Source organism: Notolepis coatsorum (assembly GCF_963971535.1).
Source record: "Notolepis coatsorum genome assembly, chromosome: 17".
Classification (NCBI taxonomy): domain Eukaryota; kingdom Metazoa; phylum Chordata; class Actinopteri; order Aulopiformes; family Paralepididae; genus Notolepis; species Notolepis coatsorum.
The window spans coordinates 109,799,094-109,812,082 of record NC_140181.1 but is presented as its reverse complement, the minus strand read 5'-3'; the positions used below and the strand labels follow the sequence as shown (position 1 = coordinate 109,812,082).

The 12,989-nt window shown below is 45.2% G+C and overlaps 1 protein-coding gene across 5 annotated transcripts in view; it reads right to left on the bottom strand.

Moving 5' to 3' along the window:
• eif2ak1 (eukaryotic translation initiation factor 2-alpha kinase 1) overlaps positions 1 to 9,567 on the bottom strand; it is a 59,129-nt gene extending 49,562 nt beyond the window's left edge. For 4 of the 5 annotated variants that reach the window (XM_084333018.1, XM_084333020.1, XM_084333022.1 and 1 more), the window contains exons 1-5: positions 9,255 to 9,567; positions 4,005 to 4,175; positions 1,240 to 1,376; positions 437 to 477; positions 229 to 328 (exon numbers count right to left, since the gene is read on the bottom strand). In XM_084333018.1, the coding sequence (XP_084189144.1) occupies positions 229 to 328; positions 437 to 477; positions 1,240 to 1,376; positions 4,005 to 4,175; positions 9,255 to 9,402 (597 nt within the window). In that variant the 5' untranslated portion in view covers positions 9,403 to 9,567. Of the gene's footprint in view, positions 1 to 228; positions 329 to 436; positions 478 to 1,239; positions 1,377 to 4,004; positions 4,176 to 4,542; positions 4,637 to 9,254 lie in introns of those variants that run through there. The other variant, XM_084333021.1, reaches the window with a different exon arrangement.
• Positions 9,568 to 12,989: the final 3,422 nt, after the last annotated feature.

Below are 12,989 nucleotides of genomic sequence, written 5' to 3'. Positions count from 1 at the left end.
TCATCCACCAGGCGGCGGTATTGAAGCGTTGCACGGTTGTGCCGAGTCCCACTGTCTCAGCCGAGGCTGGGTGAGGGAATTATGAATACCATGGCGAAAAAATGAAATATGATGACAATAACGTCGTACGCCGTGGATTGGCGGAATTCGCATGACCTTGAAACCCGTCGTACAACGTGATTGGCGGTGGATGTGTTAAGATGGAGTGAAGTAAATAAAGTTGCCTACCTTGAACACGTTGCCGTAGGCTCCTTTTCCAAGTCTACTGATCTCCTCAAACTCGCTGAGGTAGCGTGACGTCTGTGCTTGGAACAGCCCCTCTTTAGGCCTAAAGAGAGTTGACAGAAATGTACCATTATGTATATTATTCCATTAAGAACGGTTGAACCTCACCAAAGAAATACTACTCTACGGTATAGAACATAAGTGCTCTTACCTTAACGTAAGGCTTGTAGAGTCCGTGTTAAGAAGCGGACCCTGTAAGATCGAAGATGAGCAGTTATTGCACGGTAGATAATGCAACAATAAACACGGTCAACAGATCATAATAATATATATACTGTATACCGTACTTTTCGCACTATAAGCCGCACCTGACTATAAGCCGCAGCAGCTAAATTGAATGATGTGTACATATATAAGCCGCACTGGACTATAAGCCGCAGGTGTTTTAATGTTTAATTACCATATGTAATTAGCATTGGGACACAATACTGTCAGACAAATAACAAGAATTAACTCATTTACAAGTTGTATTAAGTTTAGCAAATAAGGGAACAGATAAATAACATTTCAATGCAGTCAAAAAAGCAATATTTTGATTTTTACATTTTCGGGTTTGGTCACGTCGAGTCACATATAAGCCGCACCGTTATATAAGCCGCAGGGTCGAAAAATGGGGGAAAAAGCTGCGGCTTATAGTCCGGAAAGTACGATATATATATTTATTTTGTAACTTTTTTTTTACATAAAACCTAACAAGAAAGTAAAAAAAAAGCAAGCAAAACAATTGTTTTCGGTCCAATTAAGCCTACATTTCACCAGGTTTTTCTCTCTTTCTTTCTTGTTACAAATTAGGATTGTAACTAAATTGAGTATGCGTTTGTGTTAAATGGTTTTATATAGCGCATTATCTATTCCATTTATCCAAAGCGCCAAAGGGAACCTTCCGAATACCAGGCGGCCGCTCTACCTCCTGAGCCACTGTCGCCCCTAAACATGAAATCAAACATTGTGCACCTGTGGTAAGATGGAGGTGCGAGCAGCGAGCAGCAGCTCAGTGAAGGCCCGGTTGTGTTGGAGTCGGACGGTGCTGAACTCATCGCTGATGGCCAATGGGGAGAGGAGGTTCATGGCTGCTAAACGGTGACCAATGACTGTTGAGGAGAAGAAAGAAGGCGGGGCAACAGTAAAACAAGGCATCACTTAATTAAACAAGATAAGCATGCATTACAGGCAAATAAAGACTTACTTGAACTGCCACATTGGGGCGGCTAGGTGGTGTAGTGGGCAAGGCGCTCGCCACCAACGCTGGAGACGCTGGGTTCGAGCCCAGCTCTCGGCGTTGCTACCAGCTTGGCTGGTCGCTCATACTAAACACAATTGGCAGTGTTAGGGGTGGGAAAGCTGGTGGGTGGGTCCTGGGCGTTGTGGATAGCGACTCCTACAGTTCGATCGGGGCGCCTGCTCAGCGAGGGAAGGATCTGGAGGGAGGTAGTGTGACCTTCCACACGTTAAGCCCTTCCCATAGTCGAGCGGACCGTACACGGAGCAGACTCCCGCGGGCTCAAAGCGGACCCAAAGCAGAGTCCAAGTGCGACGCTCCTATTTTCTGACGTGCGGAAATGTTGTTTCTTTACACATATGTTGGATTATGTAATTGGTTTGTCATGACAAACCAATAAATAATCGCGCGACTCGGGCTTCATCAGAAAGATCTTGGAGCCGAGAGGCATTCTATAAAGCTGGGAACGAGGTTAGTCCTTCTCAGCCAACCTCAGCGCGCGATTGGCTGAGGTTGAGTAAAATGCCATGGTAAGCCAATCAAAGGTAGAGGTGGGCGGGTTCATCCAGTGTCTGCACACAGCGCGACAACACAAGCCAGTCAACGTGAGACCGCGGCCCATGTACGTTTTGATAGTTGTTTTGGTGGCCAAATAATCCAAAACGAATCCAACGAACAGCACACGCGAGCATTCAATGACAGACCGCGGGTCCATGAGCGTTTTTGTTCACTCTAGTCTTGTGTTAGTTGTGTGTTGCACTGCAGTAGTGGAGGCTCTACTCTGCAGACATAGTGCTGCACTTCCTGGTTTAATAGCACAGTCTTCAGATGCTCAGAGTCAGAGATATATATATCTGTATGTCATGCATGTCTTAAATGTCATAATTAGATTTGTACATAATCCAACATATGTGTAAAGAAACAACATATTCCAGTTAACGGTATATTTTTTTTGTATTTTTTTTTTTATTGATCTTTTTCCCCCTCCATTTTCCTCAGATTTTCTCCCATCCCAATGTTAGTCGTATGCCAATTCCCAATCCCCTTCCTGGTCGCTGCGCACTTACCCCCCACAGTCAGATCATCTGGGAGAGTGGAGGCTATCACGTGCTTCCTCCGACACACGTCCAGCCAATCACCGCTTCTTTTCACCTGGCAGCGCGGATCCTCCCTGAGAGGGCGTAGCGTGTGGAAGGATCACACTATCCCCCTCAGGTCCTATCCGCGCTTAGCAGGCGCCCCGACCGAACTGTAGGAGTCGCTGTTTACAACGACCCGGACCCACCCCGCCAGCTTCTCCCACCCTCTAATACAGCCAATTGTATTAGTGTGAACGGCCAGCCAAGCTGGTGACAACCCCGGAGCTGTGAGCTGGACTCGAACAGGCGAATCCAGCTCACAGCTCCGGGGTTGGTGACGAACGCAATCTCCGCTACGCCACCTAACCGCCCCTAACGGTATATTTTTTTAATGATTCGTTACGAGGGGCTTGTCGCGGCTCATGCACGGGCGTAAGCGATAACTAGAGATGTTCCGATACCATTTTTCCCTTTCCGATCCGATACCTAAGCTTTGGGTATCGGCCGATACCGATATTTATCCGACATTTGATAACGTTAGTAATAGTCAGCTAACGCTAGTCCGTAACTACTTAACTTAAATACAATTCACCGTGGGTGCATTATTGTTGATAGACGGTCACGGACAGTGTTAGGTCCTGGAGAAAGGACAGGCGATCATCTGATTTGATGTAACGTTAAAGCGGATGTTGTTCCAACTAGCTATCTTTCCAGCTAATGCTATCATAACACCAGCCAAACACATCCCGATTCCCGTCCGAGCTCCCCGTCACACCGCACTGTCGGGGACAATGGAATTTAAGAAAGTGTATCTGCTGTTAAAATGACACAGCATCACACTTTAAAACATGTTCATTTTATAATCCTCACTCTCCGCAGGACTCGGCAGGAGATAAATTACATCATGGGATCGGAGGCTAGAATTTACGTGTACTCGCCGATACCGATACTAGCATTTTAGGCAGTATCGGCGGCATTTCCGATACTGGTATCGGTATCGGAACAACTCTAGCGATAACTGGCGGCGATAAGGGGGGCGTAATAGCGTAGGGTCACGTGGGCTTAGTGGCCAATCAGAGGAACCCGGAAACCCAACTGCGTTGTAGAAAGCATACACGCAGCCTGGCCGCGCAGATTCTCAGTGGGAGAGAGTGTAACGTGTGGGAGGCCGCACTACCTCTCTCCAGATCCTACCCTCGCTGAGCAGGCGCCCCGACCGAACTGTAGGGGTCGCTGTCCACAACGCCCAGGTCCCACCCGCCAGCTTTCCCCACCCTCTAATACTGCCAATTGTATTAGTGTGAACGCTTGGTGACAACGCCGGGAGCTGGATTCAAACACGCGACCGCCCACACGATAACATCTGTTGACGATGTCCTTGGGAAGAGGAAAGCCCCCCCCCCCCCCCCCCCCCTACCTACCTTTGAACAGGGAGCGTGAGCGCGTCGGATCCGTCTCGTAGACGAAGCACAGGTGCTCCAGAAGGGATCCCAGAAGAAGGTGGTTGGGTATCGCTGTGGCAAAGTCCTGGATGGACGTGTAATTCTTCCCACCAGCCATCAGCAGTTCACAGCTATCAGTGGAATCGGAGGCTGAGGTCACACACACACACACACACACACAAAAGAGGAAGAGGAAAGGGTTGTGGTGGCGAGTGTTAGTGACGAGAAAATAGATAGCAGTCAAGGATTCAATAATACATCTTTGTAGGCCTAATATTTACCTCAATAGTATCAAACACATCATAAAAGCCGGGACAATAACATGACAAATTGTTTAGGATCTGTGAATTTCACAAATTAATAGGCTTATGCATTTTCCACTATGAAAATGACCACCCCGCATTTCACTGTATGCCCTGCTGGCATGTATGTGACAAATAATAACCTCTCGATTCTTCTTGAAAACATACTGGCTTTTGATCCTCCGAACACAAAACTACAACAGTTGTCGTCTTACCTTCAGCAATAACTCTCGCTATCATTTCAACAATGTCCTTTCCCACTGACTCCATTTTGTCTGTTTGTAACACTAGTAAGACTAGGGCTATGGAAGAACACACAACACTACTGGAGAAGATGTTATTTGTAAGCAGTGAGTGAGCTCATCACCGTGTGTGTATGGGGGGGGGGGGGGGGGGGGGGTGTGTGCTCAGTAATGCTTATCTTCCTGTACCAGTGCACACAGGCCCCTCTCCACCCGAATACCCTTTCACGAAGAGAAACACATGACCAGGGTGAAAAGGGGTGTACCGCCTGCCCCTGGTAATGCAATGTTTTCTTATATTTCATGATACTACAAGATATGTGGAGTAGGGGGGGGGGGGGGGGGGCGGCCGGGTAGTGCAGCGGACTAAGCGTCTGACCGTCTGTCTACCACCACAGAGACAGTGGGATCAAATACAGCTGTGGTGCTTCCGGGTTGGCCGACCGCTCATACACTGCTATAACAATTGGCGGTGTTATAGCGGGTGGGAAACCCGGCGAGGGTGGGTCCTGGTCGTTGTAAACAGCGACTCCTACAGGTCGGTCAGGGCGCCTGCACAGCGAGGGAGGGAAATGGTGAAGGTAGTGTGAGCCTCCCACGCGTTACACCTCACCAATGAGAGTCCTCGCTGTCAGGTGAAAAGAGGCTGCTGGCTGTCTCCTATGTATCGGAGGATAAGCATACGATAGACTTCAGGGCTCCCTAATAATAATAATAATAATAATAATAATAGATCAAATTTATATAGCGCCTTTCATAGAACCCAAGGTCGCTTCACAATCAAGACCGACCAGTGGGGGGGGCACATGCGCGCAACGACCAGAAAGGGGAGGGGAGGGAATTGGCATAACGACTAAATTGGGATGGGAGAAAAATACAGAAAATAGGAGGGAAAAAAAGTGGATAAAAAAAAAGATATGTGGAGTAGAACAGAAGTACATTCATTTACGGTGCACTCGCCTAGATACTCAACCTATACTGTAGTGAAGCTCTTGGTGGTTAGGAAAGTTAGTCAACGACACGGGGTGTCTAGTCAGGACACGGGAGGCAGGAACGTTCTTTGAGGAGTTTTAATCAATCATCAGACAGGTGCTACAAGTAACATAAACCTCATGAGTGGAACTAACAATGGGGATAAGCAGTGCTTTTCCTATACTAGTCACAGGGGGTAAACAGTGATAAACGGGTACTAAATACTACAATCAACAATATAGATTATACTCAATAGGCTAGATTGTCACTATAAGCATACTGGTAAATTGCTTACTATAGGCCTTAACTATATAAGTCACCAACAATAAAACGTCCTCATTACACAATACCTAGCACTTACTTGTGATCAGGGACGAGCACACAGACTAAGAGGAACCAACTAAGCCCACTGTCATATATAGATGCTGACTATCGACTGACATGTCTGGGCATGTCTTTGAGAGGCATCCAGCTGCAGACCAGCGCCCCACTGTCTTAAGCGTCCAGCTGCAGGCCAGCACCCCACAGTCTTTATGTCTGAGAGGCGTCCAGCTGCAGAACAACAGAACAGCACCCGTCCCACAGTCTTTATGTCTGCCCAGTCCTTGGGCCTTTTGTACTGTATATACCATATGAACTCTGAACTCTGTTGCCTATACTCCGGCTACGTTTAGACGGAGAGAGTCTGAACAGAAACCGCAAAAGTCGTCTTACGGTTTCACTTTTAATTTTGCGTTTAGACGAGCGTTTTGGGATGGAATTCTCCGTGCAGACGAGGCTGTAACAACTCGAGACAACGGAGCCCCGCTGTCACACGATTGGCGCATATGTCACATGACGTGCTGTGAAGACCCGCCCTACTCTGCCTCTGATTCGCAGACTGTGGGTGGGGAATGTGATTGGACCAAAGCAGAGTCACTCACAGACAGTGGGTCCACTCACGCGCCGCGGGACAGATTCTTGTGTATTTAAAAGTACTGCCAATGTAGCCTTCAGGTGATCGCCGTGGATAGAATCAGACATGCTTTGTTTACGCTTCTAGGCTACTGGCGCATGCCTGTGATGTAAGCAGTACGCGCGACGAGAGCCTTGACAACCCTTTCGTCATCGTTTTATGCGGTTTGACAGTTTAGATGAGAGCGCTAAGGTTTAGCGTTTCTAGGAATTCCACCCTGGAAGGTGGTCTCACTTTTTTACGGTTTCACCCCGTAAAAACACCGTTTCCGTATAAACCAAAGGCACATCCGAAAAAATATTTTTGCGGATTCACCTGCTAGCGTTTCCGTCTAAACAGGGCCTCAAACGTCAAAACCATATCTTTATCTACTGTCTACTCTACACTGTTCCCGGTCAACTACCAACACAATGTACTGTGGGAGAATTGTTCCCGGAGTAATCAAATGTAGACAGTCAGGTATAGGCTTGAACAAACATGGGTTTAATACACCAAGGCAGGTTCAGGTGAATCAAAGAGTTACAGCAGGATGACTCAGGGGCCTTTCTCACTCACCCATTCGGTTCCATTCCATTCCGTTATAGTCCGTTCCGAGATCTGATGCGAACTCCCCCCCCCCACCCCCCTCTCGTTTGTGTACACACTCAGTCTTGGTGCGCTCTGGGTTTTGTTTACGGTTTGCGTTTTGAGCTTGCAAGCTTGCCGTAGGCGGACTAGGCGATGATGTCGCCTCGAAAATGTACAAACAAAAGTGACTTTGTACAAAAGTACACTGGCCAAGTGTCCCCAACTGAGCTCTTGATCAACGATTGTGTGGTCTCATTATATACAGGGGGAGCAAAAGGTGTGTCCATTGTGAGTGGTCAGACTGGAATGGTGGGTGGTTGGTCTGTTCCATGGGGGGGGTTTCGGGTCCATGAAGGAGGGGGTGATGTGTTTCGGGGTGGTTTGTCTGGAATGGTGAGTTGTGTGGTTTGCTCTGCTCTGGGGGGGGTGATGTGTTTTGGGGTGGTTGGACAGGACAGGTGAGTGGCGGGGGGGGGTCTTTGGACACAAAGGAGGGTGGGGGCATCTTTTGTCTTCTTGTTGGTGGTGGGAGATGATGAGTTTCATTATCTCACAGTACAATAACAGAGTATACACATATATTTCTGCATATATATCTGTATATATACAGTACAGTCACACATGTACCTTTATCTATACCTGTATATATCCCATACCTACTCTTATTAGTTATACAATTGATTAGTATGGTTTACTACCATAGTGCGATACTTCTTGTACCATTGCATATGATAATACTGTACATATACATTAGTACATCATCTTATATACTCCACATATTCACATGTTACACTGTATATTGCTATGCGCTTTGCTATTACTTTGCACTCTGGTTAGATGCCAATAAAATTTTGTTGTACTGTACTTGTGTTGTGTAATAGCAATAAAATGTAATCTGATCTTATCTCAAAGTATTAATAATATACTATGTAAGGGATAATGTATAGCTACGAGGTCATTGTCGCAAAATAATTGACTGACACAGAGTTTAAAATACAGAGGCGCAGCGCCGAGGTGTTTTAAACGTCAGTGAAGGTCAATTATTTTGCGACAATGATTGAGTATAGCTATACATTATCCCGCTTATTACATGGCTAACTTACTAACAAATATACCTAATTCATTTTACATCGACAAGACGAGATCAAATGCAGACGCAGTTCTGTTCTGGCTCCGCTGTCATCGTCACACACACTCCGCTGTCAGTGCAGCCGGCAGGTGTGTCTGATTGGCTGCACTGATGCAGTGTGTCAGTGGGCTTGATTGCGAACAGCTGCGCACAGCGGTCATTATTGTTCCAGAGAGGTCCGCTATCGAGTAATATCGGACCTCTGACGAGCGCTATTGACCAATCACAAGCAGTGGTGCAGTCGTAATATGGGAACTGGTAACACTGTGCGTGCATATGTGTGCGCGTCACTGACCATCAGCAGTGTAATCACTCTGCCTCAGTGATCATCTAGTAACACTGCGTGTAACCGCGTGTGACCACGACTGCACCACTGATCACAAGCAAGCATTTCGGCGAATGTGAAAACGCCATGTAATAAAGCCTGATAACCAGTGACAACGGTTACCAGGATTATGGTGTTCTAATCTAGGGGATATCCTGAGGATATGGGAATTTATTAAATTGTATAGATTTATAGACTTTGAATATAATTACTGAAGACAACAAAGAATGTTGACCATTTATAAACAAACATACAGGTGCACTAATCATCAGCACTTTCTGATACCCAAGTACTGCATTTGTAAATCTGGTGGTATGTCATAAATGTATAGATGTAGCAGTACTGTATATCTGTATGTCATGTATGTCATAGTTATGATGAATTGAAAATGGGGGACCCGGACCCTGATGTAAACAAGACGAAAGTCTTTCTCTGGTCTGCATCCCCTTAACAATTGTGTGTATTGAGCTGTACTGTACCCATTCTGCAATCTGTTAATAAAATGTTCAATCAATCAATCGATCTGTCCAAAAAAACATGAACGAATGAATGAAAACTGTATTTAACAGATTGCAGAATGGGAGGGGGTGCAGACCAGAGAAATACGTTTGCCTTGTTTACATCAGGGTCCCCCCCATTTTGTGAGTCATACATGTGACTCCGTCCATCAAAGTTTTCCAGTAAAGGTTCATTACACCAAATAAGCATTACGGTCGGATAGTAAGGGGGCCGCTTACTATCAAACTGGACCTCCTCTTCGTCTTCTTCATTTGTCAGATCGAACGTGTTGATCGGGTGTCGCCTCCTGTGGGGGGTGATCGAGAGGCTGTTCCTGCTGCTAGAATCTTCCTGACGCTTCATGGCTGTAGTCGAAGAACTGAACATTTTTACAGTGGCAAACGACTTACTTTTTAACCTATTAACAACGCCCAAACAGCCCGCGTCCACATAAACGTAAACGTTTTAAATTGAGTCACACTTGTGTTGAACTGTTACGACGACGAAACACAACATTAATCTAATAACGAACGCTAATAACAACGACAGACGAGTCCCTCACACTTGACTCAACGGCCATGGCTCCTTCCTGTGTAGGGACCGTCTGACAATTCGTTTAGTTTAGTTCTTCTTCTTCTTCTTCGTCTTCTTCTTCTTCTTCTGATTTTTATTGGCGGTTGGCACTAACGTTTTGGTGCATTACCGCCACCTACTGAAATGGAGTGTGGATCTAGATGGATTATGGAGTGAAGTAATGCACATGATTGATTGATTGATTGATTGAAAACTTTATTAACAGATTGCAGAATGGGTACAATACAGTACGGCTCAATACACACAATTGTTAAGGTGATGCAGACCAGAGAAAGACTTTCGTCTTGTTTACATCAGGGTCCCCCATTTTCAATTCATCAGTACATATACACACTAAAAACAGATGGGTCAATTCTATAACCCAATTTCTTGGTTAATCGTGTTGGGTCAAAATTCTGGGTTAATTCTGTGAGCATAACCATTATTTGGGTTATTGAGATTTTATTTTGACCCAATTTTGACCCAATTTGTGAGTTATAATAATTATGGGTCAATTTTCTGAGACATAACCCGTGTGTTGGGTCAGAGAGCTGGGTGTTTCCGCTGGGATCTACAAAGCTACACCCCTCCCCCACTGGGAACTATCGTACACGCCTTTTGTCTACTCCAGTCAGTCAGACGCTCATGTTCATGTTCACGGTCAACAAACCCTCTTCACGGAATATGATTGATTTATTGATTGAAAAGTTTATTAACAGATTGCAGAATGGGTACAGTACAGTGCAGCTCAATACATACAATTGTTAAGGGGATGCAGACCAGAGAAAGACTTTCGTCTTGTTTCCATCAGGGTCCCCCATTTTCAATTCATCATATGACACACACGACATACAGATAGACAGTACTACATCTATACATTTATGACATACCAGATTTGCAAATACAGTACTGTTTGTGATACAAAAAAATCCAGAAAAAGAGTGTATATACATTTGACATAGAAACTGTACATTGGAGGAGGTTGGGTAGGTGGGGTGGGGTTGGGTGAGGCTGTACATTGGAGGTGGGGGGGGGGGGGGGGGGGTTGGGTAGGGGGGACACACTGTACATTGGAATACTGACATACATTTGACATAGAAACTGTACATTGGAGGAGGTTGAGTAGGTGGGGTGGGGCTGTACATTGGAGGTGGGGGGGGGGGGGGGGGGTTGGGTAGGGGGGGGCACTGTACATTGGAATACTGACAAAGCCATACTTGGTCTTTACTGTACAACTGGGTTAGGACATTTGTAGGGGCCAGTTTCGAATTGCAGTCTCCCGTAGGTGTTCTTTGAGAGTGTTTTTGAAAGTGGGTTATATAGACTTCACTGGCTCAAGGTAAGATCTCGTTTCGTTAGCACAGTATTTATATCTCAACCCATCCATTGTGCCTATAGCTGCGTTGTGTTAACCATGCACTGTGAACGTTGTGGAACTAAATTAGCTAGCTCTTCACAGCTAGTCTGTAGCTACGTACAGGTAGTCATCAGCTAGTGGCTAGCTGGGACTCATTACCTAGCTAGCTAGCTAGCCACCGCAAGTTGCAACTTAGCTACTAATTTCTATAATCGGTTAATCTCTAACCTTGTAAAAATATGTGGTAACCTCTATTAATAAATAAGCCACACGACACGACACATAAATCATTACCGTTCAAGCATGCTACCGAAAGTGACCAAGTCTATGAGTATTAGTTAGGCGCACAGGTTCTCAATCAATTCAATCAATCAATCAATTCTGGCTAGTAGCTAAGCCTAGTTAGCCAGTACTAGTACTAACGTTACTGTTATTGCTAATTGTACCGTGTTTTGGTTTGTAATGTTACCAGATTAACTGGAGACTATCTATAGCAGCTGCACTCAGTCATGCAATCAGACCACAGACCTGCCGATAATAATAATCACTTTATTTGGGCTGACAGAGCCACAGAACAACTGCGTCTGCACTTGATCTCATCTTGTCGATGAATCAGGTATATTGTTAGTAAGTTAGCCATGTAATAAGCGGGATAATGTATAGCCTATACTCGGTCATTGTCGCAAAATAATTGACCTTCACTGACGTTTAAAACACCTCGGCTGCGCCATAGATATATAGAACACTATATATAATTTTCAGGGCCTTCAAGGTATTCAGAGAAGGCCCTGTGAGCCTCAGAAGAAAGAAAGTATTAATTTTAAAAATTACTTTTTTTATTTATATTTAAAAAAAAAATTTATCAAATGTATTAAAATAGTTTGTGTCGCTAATCTGTTAAAACCGCACTGTTTCGCTCGCCATAGTTGTTTTCGCCCCATTCACTGCGCATTAGGGTTTTTGTACAGGAGAAAATAACAGCCAATCGGAGATTTCTTTTCACAAGTCACTGGGCAGACTTTCATCCATCGAGGGTATTCTAGCATGACCGACCTTTGCCTGCACACTTTAACAGGAGCCCAGGTGTGGATTGACAGTTTCAAGTTTCAAGTTCAAGTTTCTTTAATAGTTGTCATACAGAAGTACAGAATACTTTCATACAAAATGCTTCTTACTGTTACGCTCCAGAGTTTGATCAGCTAATCACATTTGGAGCTGTAGTCAATGGGCGTAGTCTTTTAGATGCCAAGGTAGAGGGATCTTGCCCCTCGGCTACCGTAGCGAATGAATGAATGAATGAATGAATGAAAACTTTATTTAACAGATTGCAGAATGGGTACAATACAGTACGGCTCAATACATACAATTGTTAAGGGGATGCAGACCTGAGAAAGACGTTAGTCTTGTTTCCATCAGGGTCCCCCATTTTCAATTCATATAGACATTTATGACATAGGGACATATAGGTATTTAGTACTGATACATTTGTGACATAAACGGTATTCAAATATACAGTACTGTTACCCCTAGATCCTGACAGAGTATATACATATGATGGGGAGGGGACTGTACATTTGGAGGGGGTGGGTGGGTGGGAGAGAAATATACATACGGTGGGGAGGAGACTGTCTATTAGGAGGTGGTGGGGGTTTTGGGCATTTACGGTGGCCAGTTTCGAATTGCAGCCTCCCGTAGGTGCTCTTTAAGAGCGGTTTTGAATGTGGGCAGGGATTCACATTCCTTTACAGCTTTGGTGGTACGACTGATAGCGGTCTATATATCTATCGGCTGCGCCTCGGTGTTCTAAACTCCGTGTCGGTCAATTATTTTGCGACAATGACCTGGTAGCTCTACATTATCATAGATATATCTATATATCTATGTACATGATCCCTTACGTGTATTGTGTTGTGTGGACCCCAGGAAGACTACAGTAGCTCCCATAGGCGGCGGGTGAGCTGGACATTAGGGTAGGCTATAGATCGGATGAAACTCGCGCGTAGCGCGCAACATTTTTCTTTTTTGCTTGCACGCAAACGGTGCT